This window comes from Sceloporus undulatus, chromosome 8 (genome assembly GCF_019175285.1).
Source record: "Sceloporus undulatus isolate JIND9_A2432 ecotype Alabama chromosome 8, SceUnd_v1.1, whole genome shotgun sequence".
Classification (NCBI taxonomy): Eukaryota; Metazoa; Chordata; class Lepidosauria; order Squamata; family Phrynosomatidae; genus Sceloporus; species Sceloporus undulatus.
This window is the reverse complement of record NC_056529.1, coordinates 36174557-36192990: the sequence shown is the minus strand read 5'-3', so window position 1 is coordinate 36192990 and position 18434 is coordinate 36174557. Positions and strand designations below refer to the sequence as shown.

At 45.2% G+C, this 18434-nt stretch overlaps 1 protein-coding gene across 1 annotated transcript; it reads left to right on the top strand.

The window, feature by feature from the left end:
- Positions 1–3407: 3407 nt before the first annotated feature.
- ARL6IP1 (ADP ribosylation factor like GTPase 6 interacting protein 1) lies at positions 3408–16515 on the top strand. The gene is made up of 6 exons (XM_042438109.1): positions 3408–3482; positions 8728–8861; positions 12480–12599; positions 14546–14663; positions 15001–15085; positions 15517–16515. Exons 1-6 carry the CDS (start codon positions 3447–3449, stop codon positions 15633–15635), a joined length of 612 nt encoding a protein of 203 aa, XP_042294043.1. The 5' UTR covers positions 3408–3446; the 3' UTR covers positions 15636–16515.
- Positions 16516–18434: the final 1919 nt, after the last annotated feature.

Below are 18434 nucleotides of genomic sequence, written 5' to 3'. Positions count from 1 at the left end.
CTTGCATTCTTAATTCCTTGTATCACATTCATGTTTTTTTTCATTGCAACCAAGTTCTCCAACATAACTCTGAAGCAAAGCGACCTTAATATTAGAACCCAAATCGCATCCGCTTGATTTAAACAAACTGGAAATAAAGTGCTGGTTTGAGGTTGCTTCCTCTTCATTCATTTGCTTGATTTCACCTCCATTTTCCTGCTTAGTTCGAATTCAAGTCTAGTATTGCACCGAAGACAGACAAATACGAAGGCCCCATACCTTTCCAACTAGAATTAGAAAGTGACATCAATCAAACCATGATTTGCCATTCTGGTTTTAAGGCCATATGCAAAACCAGTTGGCTGACAGGGATATCACAGAAAATTGTGGAAATAAAAGTGCAGCTGAGTACAAGAGCAGGACTATTCCACAGCCTGTTTTGCTTGAACCCCAATGATGATCATTTGAACCAGGGACGGACACATCATTGTAAAGACATATATATAAATTGATGTATTTGGGTTAACAAGTTAGGTAGGGGACAAGAATAATAACCACTGCAGTTTCATCCACTGTCCAGTTTAGAAGTAGTGTTACCAGACAGCAGATATAGCCCTGAGTCTCTAGTTTTCATAGATCATAGATTTCATAGATAGGTCAAGGGGAAATGGCTGGGAGCAGATCCCCTGCTTGCCGAGGGGTCCTGCTTCAATTTGGAAGGCTTCATTAATATAATTATCTGCCACCATTTTATGGTTGAAACACTTAGGTCCACAGTTCTTTGGTGTGACCCTTCTTAGCACTCGGAAATTCAAATTACTTCAATCCTTAGTTTTTTGTGGGTTTTTCGCGCTATTTGGCCATGTTCTAGAAGAGTTTCTTCCTGACATTTCGCCAGCATCTGTGGCTTTGGCATTTTCATTCTCTGAACTATGGATGCCGGCCATGAAAGCCTTCGACTTCACATACTCAGATCCTGTTTTTCAACTGGTACCCCAAAGTTGGCTAGGTGGAGACTCAAACCCTGGTCCCTGGGGTCAGAATCCAGTGCTCTAACTGTAAGGGAAACTCCCCAAAGGTTCATTTGAAAGGAGCGCCCAGAAGTGAAGACACGGGAAACCGAAGTGTCCATAGCAAAATGCAGTTTATTTGGCCAAGACGACAGCCCACCAGCAGATGGTGATAAAATTGCTGTCGCAACTCCTTTCCGTTTTTCAGTGTCATTTATACACCAGTATACATTGTTACAAAGTTATTCAGATGCAACTCTCATAACTAACCTTTCATTGGCTTATTAAATGGCAGCAGTTAATTGGTTGCATGCAAGTTACATGCGCTGATCACACCACTTTCTCATGGCTCTCTGCATCTCAGAGCACACTCACTCTGGTTTCCTGCTACCTTGTTTGGTCTGTTAACCTCTAGGCCAGTGATGGCGGACCTTTTTAAGGACGGCGCACTGTCCTCCGTGGCCCCTGAGGGTCCCTTCTGGGGCCGTCAGAGGATGGCAAAAGGACCCTCGCCCTTCCTTCACTTGCTGTGAAAGGGCTCCATGGGGCCCTTTCGCGGCAAGTGAAGGGGTGCCGGGAGGAGGAGGAGGCTGGGCACATGTCCCAGCCCCCTCCTCCTCAGCCTTTGCTCGCCGAGAAAGAGCTCCGTGGAGCCCTTTCGTGGCGAGCAAAGGGGAGCCGGGAGGAGGAGGAGGCTGGGCACGCGTCCCAGCCCCCTTCTCCTCGGCCTTCGTTCCACGCGAAAGGGCTCTGTGGAGCCCTTTCAAGTGGAGCGAAGGGAAGCCGGGAGGGAAGAGGGTTGGGAGGAGGAGACAGACGCTCACGTGCCTCTGTCTCCTCCTCCCAGGCTCCATTTTCTGGCTTCCTGCTGTCTCAGAAAGACAGCGGGAGGCCTGAAAATGGTAGGGAGGAGGCGGAAAGGGCACCCGCCCATTCCGCCTTCTCCATCCTGTGCCTGGCGAAATTGCGCCGTGTGCCAACCGTGGCATGCGTGCAACGCGTTCGCCATCACGGCTCTAGGCCTTGAAGCAAGCAGGTTACAGAAGCAGAAAGCAATAGTTACTCCATTTTCACTCCTCTCACTAACCACTACACCACACTGCCGCTCTCTCTGTTTTTAGTTCTGCCTTCTTCAGCAACAACAAAATAGGCACTGCCAAGATATTTCAAGGCCCAGTGCCTAGTTCAAATGTTGGCTTCATCCTGAGGAGGACCTGGCCCGTCTCCCTCCTTCAAGGCTGGCATTCCAGTCTAGTCTGGTGTTGTTTCCCTTTTGTAGTGGCATCACTGGGGGGGGTGACACCAGAGGACCCCCCCTTATCCTCAAACACCTCCCTTTTGGAAGAAAGGGGTGCTTGCATTCACCTGTTTCCCTTTAAAAGGGTTTAAAATGGTGGGAGTGGGGTCAGGCTCAGTGGGAGGAGAAAGGAGAGGCCCCAGGGCTTTGTTAGAAATTAAAATTTCAATTATTTTTATTTTATTTTTAAATTTTCTTGTTAAAACATCACATTTTAACCAAATCTTCACTATGTACACTTGTCCTTTCGCATTCGCTGGGATTGGGGGCACAAGACCCCCGTGAACATGGGAAAACGGCACATAACAAAAACGCCATAGTTTTGCCTGAGAGGACGCCTCTCTAGGAATCTCTAGGTCTTCCAGTGCAACTCTGTGGTCAACATCTACCAGACATTGACCATAGAGTTGTACTGGAGGAGCTACAAAGACCTAGCAGAGTGACCTCTCTAGGAATCTCTAGGTCTTTCAGTGTGACCTTTAGTTAAAATTGACCATAGAGTTGCACTGGAGGACCTGGATATTCCTAGAGAGGACATTAAATCCGTGAATAACCAAAGCCGCAAATACGGAGGGATGAGTGTGTATGTGAATAGTTACGTTGTGCATTTGATATTGCCATTTGAAGGTCTAAACTCAGTTGTTTATGTCACAGCTTTTAACGGCTGAGGAGTAGCAGAAAAAGCATTGCCGAGGAGGCGCCCTCCCACCTCCAAGTGCTGAGTTGGCAAGAAGCCTTGGTACTTTGTGGATGCATCCACACTGGAGAAATAACCCAGTTTGGCACCGCTTTAACTCTCTTTCTAGCTCAGGGGATTCTGGGAGTTGGAGTTCGTCGTGGGGCCGAGAGCGGAGAATTCCACAGCCTTGAGCCAGAAAGACAGTTGAAACCCGGAAGACGAGGAGAACGAAGGCGGAGCCACACAGAGGTCTAAGGAGCCGCGCCATTGGTCCGAAATCGAACGAGGGCGGCCCCAGAGAGGAGAGCGGTGATTGGCGCTGGAGAGGCGCAAAGGGCACGTTGAGAGGGAGGGGTTGCTTCAAGTTCTGACCAATGGGAGTCGAGGGGAGGCGGGGCTGGGCTTGGTGGCGGTTGAAAGAAGCGGAGAGAAAGGGGGCGGGGCGAGGGGGCTGTCGCTGCTGTTGTCCAGGGCACACAAAATGGCGGACGGCGACAACAGGAGCAGCAACCAGCTGGTGGGTGAGAGGCAGGCTTGGCGGGAAGGGCCTCCGAGGGTCCGGGGGAGGGTGCTTCCCCTCCTTCGGCCTCAGAGTTTAGTCTCCAGGGCTGTTCCCGGGGAAGGGGCTGCCTCCTGCCCCGTCGAAAGTCGAGGGAGGGCTGCGGGCCCGACGCAGAGAGAGCTCCCTGGGACCAGAGGCCTCCCTAGGGATGGCCATTCGGCCTCAGGAGCCCCGTTGACCTCCTCCCCCTCCGTCTCATTTCACCCCTGAGTTATGGTTCCTTGCACTCATAGAATCCTAGAGTTGGAAGAGACCGCAAGGGCCATTCAGTCCAACCCCATTCTGCCATGCAGGAACTCTCCATCAAAGCATCCCCAATGACAGATGGCCATCCAGCCTCTGCTTAAAGACCTCCAGTGAAGGAGACTCCATTACACTCCATTAAGAGAGTTTGTTCCACTGTCGAACAGCCCTTACTCTCAGGAGGTTCCTCTTAATCTTGAGGTGGGATCTCTTTTCCTGTAGCTTGCATCCATTGTTCCATTGGGTCCTAGTTTCTGGAGCAGCAGAAAACAAGCTTGCTCCCTCCTCAATATGACATCCCTTCAAATATCTAAACAGGGCTATCATATCACCTCTTAACCTTCTTTTCTCCAGGCTAAACATCCCCAGCTCCCTAAGTCCTTCCTCATAGGGCTTCATTGTTTCCAGACCCTTCACCATTTTAGTTGTCCTCCTTTGGACACATGGCTCCAGTTTCTCAATGTCCATTTTGAATTGTTTTGCCCAGAACTGGACACAATACTCCAGTTGGGCCTGACCAGAGCAGAATAGAGTGGCACTATGACTTCCCTTCATCTAGACTCTATCCTTCTATTGCAGAAATCTAGAGAGATGAGCATCCAACCTCTTTAAAAGAAAACAAACTCTAGCCGTGGAAAGCCCATCAGCAACTGAGGCAGTCGCCTCCACTGTTCAGCAGCCCATAGGAGGTTGTAAAACCCTTTAGTCTTTAATGTAGCACAGGATTTTTATTGTGTATGTATTGGTATCTGCATTTATATCTCTAGATTTGCATAATCAGTTTGAGATGTTGACTCAGAATTAAGGCCTGCTGGATGGAAATGCATTTCATGTGTGTCTTTTGAAAACGGGAATGCTCTAAAATAGAGAAGAAGCCATTATATTGTGTTGATGCACAAAGTGACAGAAGACGGAGAGGCAGCACTTGTATAGGAAAAGGGGTTTTGCAAAGCCGGCCTCCAACAAATGAGCAAAGGTCCTGTGGGTTAAGGATCCCCTGACTGCCCACACTCCTGTTCCTGAGTATAAAATATGCACCATAATCTTTTCCTCAATCTCTTGCCACAAAGCTGGGCCAAAGCTAACAAAATGAAATTCAACACGGAGAAATGTAAGGTACTGCACTTGGGGCGGAAAAATGAAATGCACAGATATAGGATGGGTGACACCTGGCTGAATGAAACTACGTGTGAAAGGGATCTAGGAGTCCAAGTAGACCACAAGTTGAACATGAGTGAACAGTGTGATGCGGCAGCTAAAAAGGCCAATGCTATTTTAGGCTGCATCAATAAAAGTATAGTGTCTAGATCAAGGGAAGTAATAGTGCCACTCTATTCTGCTCTGGTCAGGTCCCACCTGGATTACTGTGTCCAGTTCTGGGTATCACAGTTCAAAAAGGATGTGGAGAAACTGGAGCATGTCCAAAGGAGAGCAACTAAAATGGTGAAGGGTCTGGAAGCGATGCCCTATGAGGAACGCCTTAGGGAGCTGGGGATGTTTAGCCTGGAGAAGAGAAGGTTAAGGGGTGATATGATAGCCCTGTTTAAATACTTGAAGGGATGTCCTATTAAGAGAGCAAGCTTGTTTTCTGCTGCTCCAGAGAACAAGATCCAGAACAATGGATGCAAGCTGCAGTAAAAGAGATTCCACCTCAACATTAGGAGGAACGTCCTGACAATGAGGGCTGTTCGACAGTGGAATAAACTATCTCAGAGTATAGTGGAGTCTCCTTCTTTGGAGGTCTTTAAACAGAGGCTGGATGGCCATCTGTCAATGAGGATGCTTTGATTCAGATTTCCTGCATGGCAGAATGGGGTTGGACTGGATGGCCCTTGCGGTCTGTTCCAATTCTTTGATTCTATGATTCTATGATTTTGGTTCTTCCCGCTATCAAAAATGTATCAAAGGTTTTCTAACCAGAAGCCTTACCAGAGGAAAAAAGGGTGTGTTTCCTTGTTTCTTCAACAGAATTCTGCCTTGTCATCTTCCTCCTTGGAAACACTTGGCTATCCTGTTTGCTTATCACAATAATAGGAACAGAAGTATCCAGGGATCCTTGTTTAGACTTTAGAAAAGTTAGAGGGGGTCAGCAGATGAAGCTGAACTTACAGCATTAAGCAAGATGGTTACCAAACAAGGCTGTATACATTATAGCACACTTGTGCCGTGTAAGTTTTTCTTGATTTTGAAAAGCAAATCATCGCTGCCTGCTCTGAGGTCTCCCAGATTTCTTACTGCCTTCACCTACCATATATATGTTCAACCATATATAAGTAAAAGGCAGATTTTGGGGCCAAAATTATGGATTTTGATATGACCTGTGGATAAGTTGAGGGTAAAACCTAGGGGCATTTAATAAAGGACAACGAAAGGAAAACAGTGCCAAAGAACTTACAAAATCCCAGCAGCCATAACTATTTGTGTTTATACTGAAGGCTGGATGGATGAAAGAGTAGAAGAGGTTCAGTGCTTCCAGAGCAGATTAAACTCTTGCTTTTCACCATATGAGTACATAGAGAGATCTGTGTGCTGATTCTACAGACTAGCACAGCTATATCTTTACATTGTACCAATATATATATGAGTTAAAATACAGTACTTACATTGACCATGAATAGATCGACTCAGGTTTTTGGGGTCAATTTTTTAACCTAAATTTCTAGACTTATACAGCAGTGACATAGCCAGGAGGGGTGTCCGCCACAATGAGTGGCGCATGTGCCTGTGGTGTGCGCATGCTGGTGTCACACCCAAGCCCCCCCTTCCCAAAATCCTGGCTACATCTCTGTATACAATAGAATAGTAGAGTTGGAAGAGACCGCAAGGGCCATCCAGTCCAACCCCCTGCCATGCAGGAAATCCAAATCAAAGCATCCCCGACAAATGGCCATCCAGCCTCTGTTTAAAGATCTCCAAGGAAGGAGACTCCACCACACTCTGAGGAAGTGTGTTCCACTGTCGAACAGCCCTTACTGTCAGGAAGTTCCTCCTAATGTTGAGGTGGAATCTCTTTTCCTGGAGCTTGCATTCATTGTTCCGGGTCCTGTTCTCTGGAGCAGCAGAAAACACGCTTGCTCCCTCCTCAACATGACATCCCTTCAAATATTTAAACAGGGCTATCATATCACCTCTTAACCTTCTTTTCTCCAGGCTAAACATCTCCAGCTCCCTAAGTCGTTCCTCATATGACATGGTTTCCAGACCCTTCACCATTTTAGTTGCCCTCCTTTGGACACGCTCCAGTTTTTCAATGCCCTTTCTGAATTGTGGCACCCAGAACTGGACACAATATTCCAGGTGGGGCCTGACCAAAGCAGAATACAGTGGCACTATTACTTCTCTTGATCTAGACACTATACTTTTATTGATGCAGCCTAAAATTGCATTGCCTTTTTAGCCGCCGCATCACACTGTTCACTCATGTTCAACTTGTGGTCTACTTGGACTCCTAGATCCCTTTCACACGTAGTTTCATTCAGGCAGGTGTCCCCAATCCTATATTTGTCTGACTGTTGACTATAACCTGCTTTCAGATAGTAGTATTATTGCTTATACATAGTCTCTTAGATCATAATAGATATAGATAACTTCCTTCAAGGAATGGAGGAAAACCCTAGAAGCTCTGTAGTTGGTGCCTTGTTTGGGGGATGTCCCAGCCAACTATGTCTTGGACCTTCATGGGGTCCATTTCTACCCTCCATTCAAGATCTGGTACCCCAGGTAATCCAACTTGTCTTGCTGAAATTCACATTTCAAAAGTTTGACATAAACTTGATTGTCCAGCAATTTTCTAAACACCTTTTGCACCAATCATCTAAATACACCCTTTGATATAATAGTGCATGGCGCACTTCATTGATCAGGTGCAAAAGCACTCTTGGAGCAGCACTCAAAGGATTTAAAGGACTCTTGGTGGAAATAAAAAGCAGTTTTCCACTCATGTTCTTTCTTGAGTCCATGGTCTCATTGGCTAAGATTAATTGGGTTCTTCCTCCAAAGACATGATTACTCCGAGAAAGCCCCTACACTTGTTTCAGATCTGGCAGTCTATAATGCCCTGTCTCTGTCTAACTCAAATGAACATACTTCATGGATGACACCAGTAAGACTTTATTGAAAGTTAGGATCAGTGTGGAAGAAAGTAATTGCCAGATCTGAATTAACAACCTAAGCTTCGCTTCTGTGGCCCCATCAAACTCTCTCCCCTCCTACATTTAACAGTCTTTCCCACACAGTTTTTTTTTTTGGGGGGGGGGTGTCCCACACCAGGTGACAGGCCAGAAGATGGAAGATACCCAGATGGGCTCTCCTCCTGCTGTGCCCCTCACGGGTTTGCCACAGTGGCAGCAGCCTCCTTACAAGGAGACCTTCCCTACCACAACTATGGAGATGGCTGAACAACCGCTGTGGACTTGCCATGGCTGTGAAGGCCTCCTCATGAGGAGACCATTATCTGATAGACCATAATCAGATTAACAAGAAAGTAAAATGATTAAAACTATAGTTACTTAGCTAAAGATCTCACTCTTTCCTTTAATACCCATTTTTGCAGCTATGGGAGAAGCAGGTTGAAGGAAATAAAAAAATTAATCCATACTTGATTGGAAGGATTTCACATTTATTATCCCATTTATGAACAATTCTGTTTGCAACTTTTCTCAGTTCCATTTTTTTGGTTAGGGGAATAAGGCATTTAAACATTTTTTCCCCATATGGTAGTTCTGCTTCAGATTAAAAGAAACACTTCTGTAGAAGCCTAAAAACAACAGTTGTGAAGATTCAAGCATCAAGCAACAGCTGTAGTATTTATAGAAAGTCAGTATTGATTCTACTGCCTATATGTATGGTTTCCTTACTTGCAGAAAAAAAATAGCCTGTGTGCTCCATAAGGTAAGTGCATTGTATCAGCACTTTCTACCTGTGGCAAATACTTAAACTTTAATTCTTCTATTTGTAGGCTGCTGAAACGGCTGGCTTGGAGGAACAGTTGCAAGGATGGGGTGAAGTGATTTTGGTGACTGACAAAATTCTTCGCTGGGAAAAAAGGTGGTTTCCACCTGCTATCGTTGCTGTAATTTCCTTTGTTTTTCTGTAAGTTATTTTAAATGAGCTACCGTAACACTTTCTTCTAGCAAGTTCTTGTAAAGGAATTAGTGTCCAACTGTCCAGACGTAACTAGCAGTGTCTCGCTGTATGAAATATACCCAGGTTTTTAAAAAGATATAGATGGAAAGACATGGTTGGTTCAGAAACCACTATGTTCAGATATTGAGTGCTAGTCTTAGTCATCATGTTCATCTAAAACAAGAGTTCCCAACCTTGGATGTCTGCACCCCCAGGAGGTGCGAGATGAAATTTCAGGGGGGTGACAAAGCTTTCTTTTGTCAGACAAGACAACATTTTGGAATTCCCTGAATCCATAGGCAGACTTGTGGATTGTAACTAACAAGAAAGTTTCATGTTTTGACAAAATCATGAATGAGAAGCAGGAGTAAAGAAGTAATTGAATTTTATATTGACAATTGGGGTTGATTTTACTGTTTCCATTTTTTCAGAATAAATTAGAATCTAATTGGTCAATTTTAGATTTGCATTTTATGCATCGAGTTAAAAGCTTGATTTTTTTTTAAGTTCAGTTTTAAAAATTGGAAGATCTAAAAAAACCTGTAAGAACAAACTGACCTGGCATGTATAACAGAGACCTGGTTGGATGAGGCTGGAGGAGTTAATCTCTCTCCGCTTTGCCCACCAGGTTTCTCTGTGCAGCAGCAGGTGAGGCCTGGAGGGGCAAGGAGGTGGAGTCACGGTAGTCTATCGTGATTCCATCACCCTGACCAGATGCCCCCTCACACAATCTACAGGTTTTGAGTGTGTTTGTAACTAGTGTTTGTAAAGGTGGGTAGCCGGAACAGAATAGGGATTCTGTTGGTGTACTGCCCACCCCGCTGCACAACAGTCTCCCTTCCTGAGCTAGCTGGGATGGTCTTGGGGTTGATGTTGGAGTCTCCAGATCTATTAGTGCTGGGGGACTTCAACATCCATGCTGGGACTGCCCTTTCAGAGTGGCTCAGGATTTTATGGCCTCCATGACAACCATGAGTCTGTCCATGTAGTATCTGGCCCTACTCATGCTGCTGGGCAAACTCTGAACCTTGTTTTCTGTGCTGTGTGGAGTGATGATGATCTTGGTGTGGTGGAACTCTCCACAGTTCCATTGTCATGGACAGATCACTTTCTGGTCAGGTTTAGAATCACTGGGACTCAGAACCTACAAAAAGACTCCCAGAATGGCTTAAAAATGACAAGACAGTCTCACCCTTCAGGCATACACAGCCTATAAAGCAGGGGTAGGCAAACCTTTTTGAAGGCTGGGGGCCGGGTTTGCTGTCCCTCAGACAACTGGGAGGCCAAAGCCGTGGGGTGGAGCTTCCACCTTCTGGGGGTGGGGCCGCATGCTGGGGTGGAGCTTCCATAATATAATATAATAGATTTTATTTATATACCGCCCAATCACTGGGAATCCGAGCGGTTTACAATAGAGGGGATAACAGACAGTTCCCTGCCCACAGGCTTACAATCTAAAAGACACGCACACAAAAAGAAGAAGGGATGGTGAGGGGGGGGGAGGGAATCAGTCCAGCATTCTTCTCTCCCTCTGAGGCCTGGACAAGGCAGATGGACTGGAGGGGGGCTCTTCTTCTTCAGGCTAGCCCCTGATGGTACTGGGCCCAGCCTTCTCTCTCCCTCAGAGGCCAAAAGATGACAGTTTAGGAGGAGGAGCCTCCTTCTTCAGGCCGTCCCCTGATGGATACTGGGGCCAGCCTTCTCTCTCCTCAGGAGGCCGAAGATGACAGTTAGGGGGAGGAGCTCTGTCTTCAGGCCAGCCCCTGATGGTACGGGCCAGCCTTCTCTCTCCCTCAGAGGCCGAAAGATGACAGTTAGGAGGGAGGAGCCTCTGTCTTCAGGCCAGCCCCTGATGGTACTGGGCCAGCCTTCTCTCTCCCTCAGAGGCCGAACGATGACAGTTGGGAGGGAGGGACCGTCCCCTGATGGTACTGGGCCAGCCTTCTCTCTCCCTCAGAGGCCGAAAGTGACAGTTAGGGAGGGAGGAGCCCTGTCTTCAGGCCAGCCCCTGATGGTACTGGGCCAGCTTCTCTCTCCCTCAGAGGCCGAACGATGACAGTTAGGGAGGGAGGAGCCTCTGTCTTCAGGCCAGCCCCTGATGGTACTGGGCCAGCCTTCTCTCTCCCTCAGAGCCGAAAGATGACAGTTAGGGAGGGAGGAGCCTCTTTCTTCAGGCCAGCCTCTGATGGTACTGGGCCAGCCTTCTCTCTCCCTCAGAGGCCGAAAGAAAGTGACAGTTAGGGAGGGAGGAGCCTTGTCTTCAGGCCAGCCCCTGATGGAACTGGGCAGCCTTATTCTCTCCCTCCGAGAGCCGAACGATGCGTTAGGGAGGGAGGAGCCTCCGTCTTCAGGCTAGCCCCTGATGGTACTGGGCCAGCTTCTCTCTCCCTCGAGGCCGAAAGATGACAGTTAGGGAGGGAGGAGCCTCCGTCTTCAGGCTAGCCCCTGATGGTACTGGGCCAGCCTTCTCTTCCCTCAGAGGCCGAACGACGACAGTCCCTTTTTAGCCGCCGCATCAATAGAATAGCCACATGCCAGGGCGGAGCTTGCACGCCCGGGGCCAGGCTCCTCTTTGCCGGCCCCTGACGGGGCCCCAGGCCCTGTCGAGGCCAGGAAAGAGCTGGCGGGGGCTGCCAGCGCTGAAGGCCTCCCCCTCTTTGCTGGCCCCTTTGCTGTTGCGAGGCCCTCTTGGAGGGCCAGTGACGGCACAGGCCTCCCAGAGGCCCTCTGCCGCTGCCAGAGCCCTCTTGAAGGGCCCCAGAGGCCCACTGCGCCGCTGGATGGAGCCCTCTTGGAGGGCCTGGCCACCGAAACGGGCCTCCTAGAGGCCAGCCGCCAATGGCGGCGAAGTCTCGCGCGACCTTTCTTGTGGTCGCTCGAGAACTTCGCCTCTAGGCAGCCGCCGTTTTTGTTTCTCAAAATGGGGCGAAGTCTCGCGCAAACCACGTGAAAGGTCGCGTGATGACTTCGCCGCCATTTGCAGAAATAAAAATGGCGGCGCCTGGAGCGGCAAAATGCCGCAATCGGCGACAACGGCAGGAGAGAGCAGGGGCTGGCTGAAAGGCCGACCCCTGCTATAAAGGATGGAACAGGAGGAGGAAAAGGAGCTCATGCAGTATTTGTTTAAAAATTACAGTTGTTATCACAACCAGCTGGTATGGAAAGAGCTCAGGCAGCTCACTTGGAAGAGATGTCACTGCTGGCAGTTGAAGGAGAAGTGATATGGGTCTGTTTCTCTCTGCTTTGCAGTCTGATGGAATGAATGTTCTTGTTGACTAAATGATATAGTATATAGTATAAGATAGCTCTTAAATGCATTCTTATTTGTAACTAGAACTGATGTTTTTTATGCTGAAATGTCTCATATTTTAATTATAACATTTTAGAAATGATGTGTGAATTGACAGTCATCAGTTCTTTTCTTTCTTTCTTTTTTTTACTTATTGGTGGCTGATTTTGTTGATTTTTTGTCCTTTTCTTTCTGGTAACATGACACGGGTTATCAGACTACTAATTGTTCTTTTAAATGTTTGAATTTAAATGCTAACTGGATAAATATATATATATATATATTTTTCTTAACAGAATGATCTACTACTTGGATCCATCTGTTCTTTCAGGTGTTTCTTGTTTTGTTATGTTGCTTTGTTTGGCTGACTATCTTGTGCCTACTCTTGCTCCTCGGATTTTTGGTTCCAGTAAATGGTAAGTTGTTTGAAAATTCATTTTTATTTTACAGTTTTCACAGACTTGGAGTCTGCGTCCCTTGCTCATTCGTGGGTGGCAAATGGAGGGGGACAAAATGGGGCATGTGACCATAGCCCACGCCCACAGGTGCCTCCAGGTGTGTGCAGCCATTCAAACCAGTGGGGCTTGAATATTAGCCATTTTTCTTTTTCACGGGGGGAGTCCAGAACGGATCCTCCGTGAAATGGAGAGGCAATTGTAGTCCCGTAAGTATAAAGTCTAGTAAGAATAGAAGTAGGTTCTAAAAATGGCCACGAAGTTACAGTTTATCATCGTGCACAGAGATGTTTTCCTTCTCACCTTTCTCAGTAATGCTGCCAGCAAGATCTTTGTTATGTGCCTTCAAGTCATTTCTGACCTATAGCAAACATAAGGTGACCCTGTCACAGGATTTTCTGGTGCTGGAAGTGTGTGATCCACCCAAGATCACCCAGTGGGTTTCCATGCCTGAACAGGGAATCGAACCGTGTTCTTAGGTCATAGTCCAGTGCTCAAACCACTACACCATTCTGGCTGTCACCAGGAGAGAATCAGTTCTCTCTATATAAGGTCTTAACCACTTCATACGCATGCACCCTATACGTGGCTTTCAGCTTATACTGAAAGCCGCATGACAAGGAGGAAATGGTGTGCACGCTGTGCCACTACACTCAAGCCCCATTAGTTTCAGTGGGGCTCATGCATATGCGGAATTTGTCTTACATGAGGGGGATGAGTGTTCGGAATGGATCCCCTGCGCAAGACAAGGGCACACTGTATGATTCTTTGCGAGAATTTGTTATGGCAGTAGCCAGATAGTAGATGTGGTTATACAGTCACATATTCTTTCGTTAATGTTGCATATCTATGTCTCCTTACCACCTATAATATGTAAACACTGATTACAGTTCCATTGTGTCAACACTATTCAACTACAGATCTGTGTACTAAACACTGAAATACACTGTTCTCTGTTAGAAGGAGACATCCAGGCACAGGATGAATTATTTAAACTAGACCCCCTCATAACCTCCTCCCATAGTCCTCCCTTAACTAGGCCTCATGCTTTAAACCAGGGGTAGGCAACCTTTTTGAGCCAGGGGCCAGGTTGCTGTCCCTCAGACAACTGGGGGGCCAAAGCTGGGGGGGAGCTTCCACCCTCCTGGGGTGGAGCCACATGCTGGGGGCGGAGCTTCCACCCTCCGGGGCGGGGCCAGCACTGGAGGTCTCCCCCTCTTTGCCAGCCCCTGACGGGGCCCCAGGCCCCATCAGAGGCCGGCAAAAGAGCTGGCGGAGGCCGCCAGCGCTGGAGGCCTCCCCCTCTTTCTCAGCCCCGCGGGCTTCCTCCCGGAGGCCGAGAAGGAGGGAGGAGGGCGGTGGCCCCCCAAAGGCCCCGCACACTTGTGCGAGAGACTGGAGGGCAGTGGCCCCTCCAAAGGGCTCGCGCAAGCGAGCTTTGGCCTCTCACAAGAGGGCATGGGGCCTTTGGCCTCTCGCACGAGCGGCCCCCCAAAGGCCCCGCACGAGTGGCCCGGTCCTGCCGCCGATTGCCGCTGGCGCGGCAGGACCGGGCTCATGTGGCTCGCAGGCCAGGGGTTGCCGACCCCTGCTTTAAATCTCACTGCTTTAATGGCTTGCTATTCAGTCAATCCTGCAACATGCCTGAAAGCAGCCAGATTTGCAGTTCATGATACTGTATCTGAATTCAAAACATATGTGCCAAATTCAAATGAATGCATATTTAGCTCACTGAAACATATATGAGCCATCTACTTGATTTATTGATATCAACAGCAAGTAGTTAAATGTAGTTTAAAGTAATTAAGATGATTAGGAATGTATCTATTTTGTTTGTGTCTGTGGGTGACAAACCATCAAATGTTTAACTGATGACACATTATGGATCTTTTTTGCTTATATTAAAGGACCACTGAACAACAGCAACGATTCCATGAAATCTGTAGCAACCTGGTAAAAACACGGCGTAAAATTGTTGGTTGGTGGAAACGTCTTTTCACATTTAAAGAGGAGAAACCTAAAATGGTAATTTGTGCTTTCCTGGAGATTTTTCAGCCTTATTACAAATACATTGCTCCATTAAATTATTTTGTTTTATGTTTATTAAAACAAAGCTTTTCCATTTGTTGATCAGAAGCTACATTCTTTCAAATTATTTTTCTTTTTAAATGTAAAGGTTAACTTCTAATTGAAAATGAGAAAATATTTCCAGTTTCAAAATGTAGACATTTGCTGTGTTCAAAGTCAGGATACCAATCGGCCGTTGCCTGAAACAGCAGCAGTAGGAAATACCTAGGGAATCAATTGATAGTATCTTTAGAAGGTGTTTTAAGAACTACTAACTTTATGGTCTATTTTCTAGTACTTCATGACAATGCTGTGTTCTCTGGCTGTGATTGCTTGGATAGGACAACAAGTTCATAATCTCTTCCTCACCTACCTTATTGGTAAGCAGTGCACAAGACGACGATTTAAAAAAGAAGGCATTGCCTTATTTTCCATACTAGTGGATATGGGGACAATGGTCCCATACAGACAGGCCAAAATAAGGCTGCTTCGGGTCACTTTGGAGGTATGCTGTTTAAATTATGCATGCGTCCTAAGAGTCCGGAAGCCACACCAAAGCCACGCTCCAGTCCTAAAGATGCACAGTTTTGGTGCATCTTTCAGACTCTTAGTATGCATGCATCATTTAAACAGCATACTTCCAAAGTGACCTGAAGCAGCTTTATTTTGGCCTGTCTATATGGGGCCAATGTTTGTCATTTGGAAACCTGAAGTAATTTAAATAGAACATGAATCAAAATGAACAAATGTGGGGGACAAACTTGTCAAAGATCACAGCTGATGGTAACTTTCTCTCTCTCTTTTTAAAAAGTGACCTGCTTCTTGTTGTTTCCTGGATTAAACAAACACGGAATAATTTCAAAATATGCTGGGATGGCAAAAAGGGAGGTCAACAAACTCCTCAAGCACAAAGAGAAGAAAAACGAATGAAGCTTGGTCTGCTGATTAACTCGATAGTATAATTTGTGTTCTAGGAGCAATTTAAAGAATTAATTGTGTGCTTAATAGTATAGAAGTGCTTATTTCAGTCATCGCCTCTTAACCTTAAACAGGGTCCCTTCTGCAGTTAATAGGAACTGTGTGGCCCTTTAGTCACACACTAAGACAGTCTGGTTAGCATGAACAGTCATTCTTACAGTGAGCGTGGCTAAGCAACATAATGTGATAAGGTTGTTCATCAGTAATAATGGGTGGTGGTATTTGTGTGAAGATATCCTTTAGTCCTGTTTTGGGTGGGAGAATACCAACTAAAAGTTTGAATTCCTTTTAAGCATTTTAAGGATTCAAGGGGCTGTCTATAGATTTCTTTTATGATAAAACAGATTTAATTGAAAAACGTACAACATTGTGGGCCATGGACAATTTAAATAAATAGGGCTCCTAAATCCGAGTGCCCAAGTTGTCACTAGTTCCATATACAACTTACTGCACTGAAACTGTATGGGAACGGAAGTTAGGATGCATGGACAGTCCACTTTCTTGCTTGTTATTTAAATTGTGATAGTTTTGATATTGTGCAACATGTCTTTGCGGCTTTTTAATATATAGTCTGTACACAACATCATGTTGAAAATACTTGATGTATCTATGTTGTCAACAAGTCTGTCTTTAGAGTTACTTGTGTTTTCTTAATGCTTTTTTTTTGGTTTTACTGATAATTCACTTTTCTTAAGTAAAACATTTATAACCTGTTAAAATTGATAAGCATCTTAAGCCTGTGCTTAAAAGACAAATTTCTGTCTTAATTGTAAATGGATAAACAGTGTTAATGTCAGTTTGAAGAAATACAGAAACCTTGGGAAACCTTGAAGGTTTGGGGTTTTTATTATTATTATTATTACCTTGTAAGCATTGTAAGCATTCGTACTTGTTGAAAAAAGCGTAACAGGAGATCTGGTGCTTACATTATTTGCCTTATAGGTGATAGCTGTGTCTTATTCTAAGATGGCAATATAAGGTCATTGTAGGGTTTGTTTGGGGTTTTCCTTTCTCTTTCAGCTTGTACTAACTTCCAGCTATATCTACCTAGAACCAACGTGGAAGTGTAATACAAAATAAGTAGTCCCACAGCAGTAAGAATTGTGCCCCTCTGCTTATTTTTCTTGTGGTGAATAGGAAACAGCACCTTTTATTTGGGGGAAATTGGCTGAGAAAAATAAATCATATTAGTATATATAAGATTCCCCAGGTATTCTTGATTTATTCCACCAACACAAATCACTTCCTGTGCAGATAGCATCAGTTAAATACACAGAATGGCTTGGAAGAGGTGAACAATTCTGGCTGCAACACATAGAAAAGTTTCTCAAGGCACATTATCTACTTAATGATAATAGTTTTCAATGCTTTGAGATGCCTATATAGGATTAATAGAAACCTGTATCAAAATGTATGCTTCAACCCCTACTGGTTATTAGAACAGCTGGTGAAAGAGTGATTCCTTGTGAAAACTTGCTATTGGCAATGTGGTTGAACTCCCATTCATTGCTGTTTGGATCAAAAAGATTCAATATGCCAACTTGAATGCCATTGTGGATAGTACACTCACCTTCATGAATGCCTTCTTTCAAGCTTTAGGTGTGGCTGGCACACAAATGCTGCAATAGTTGCTAAGACAATTCTGGATCATTTGAATTCTGTAACAGTTATTGATGTGCATGATATGCAGACTACCAAGAAAGGAGCATAGTATTAAAGGGAAATTAGAAACCTTCAGTAAAATACAGACAAGAGGGATTTAAATCAGTTTCTTTGAAAAACATTGTCTTTCTTCTGTTATCTCCCTGCCTTTCCCTTACTTTGCATATTTATTTTATACAATATACATAAAGCATGAGTAAGAATGCAGTGTCTTAGCTGAAGAAAAATGCTGTAATAAGGAGGTTGCATATGAGGTAGGAAGGTAGTGAAGGGGAAGAAATCAGTATCGTGTATTGTGATTTTGGGGGGTTTGGTATTGTACCTTTGACTGCATTGATGTGTAATGTAGACTGATGATAAATGTACTGTATACCTAAAAATTAAAAAAATGAAGAGGAAAAAAACAGCAACGTCCGTGTTTTCTCAGTACAGTGCCCAGGAAAGGAAAAGCTTAGAAACATAGTTCGCCAGTGATTCCTTAATGTTTTAGGTTATTTTTGTTGTGTTCTCTGAGTTGACAGCCAAACGAAATGTCACAAATCAGCCCTGAAACCTGAAAAGGTTGCATATCTGCTTGAGACTTCTCTATTCATTTCTAAAGATGTAGGTTGCTGTCTCCTCGTGTTTTTTTGGCAGAGTTATAGTTAAGATTCTCTTAAAAGAGCTATAAGGTCTAATATTTTCCAGTGAGGTGATTCCTTCTATAATCTTTTCTATCCATAATTTGGGCATAACATTAGCATAAAGTGGGTGTGTTCTTACAATATCCATTGTCTGAGTGAGAAACTGCATTAGTGCCATATGGCCAGGTAAGGTGACTGAAAAGGTTCTGAAACTCAGTGATACAGAGGAAGTGACTATTAAAAACAAGAAGTTTCTAAACTGAGAGTGTCACAATGAATACACAAAAATCCCAATTATAATTTGCACATATGGCATAAAGGGCCTTTGTAGTGTACTGTATAACTGGTCTCCCCAGAAGTAGTACATGTACTGTGCAGAGTACAATCTTACTTGTTCATCTTCCATTGAGCCTGAGCCCTACAAATGTTGTGAGACCTTAATCCAGACCTAAAATCACTACCAATC

What these genes read in the sequence shown, in the direction of transcription:
- ARL6IP1 (XM_042438109.1), top strand. Translation starts at nt 3,447, where the DNA reads ATGGCGGACGGCGACAACAGGAGCAGCAACCAGCTG. An exon ending in ATTTTTGGTTCCAGTAAATG is followed by an intron (nt 12,600 to 14,545) that starts GTAAGTTGTTTG and finishes CTTATATTAAAG; the next exon opens with GACCACTGAACAACAGCAAC. An exon ending in CTTCCTCACCTACCTTATTG is followed by an intron (nt 15,086 to 15,516) that starts GTAAGCAGTGCA and finishes CTTTTTAAAAAG; the next exon opens with TGACCTGCTTCTTGTTGTTT.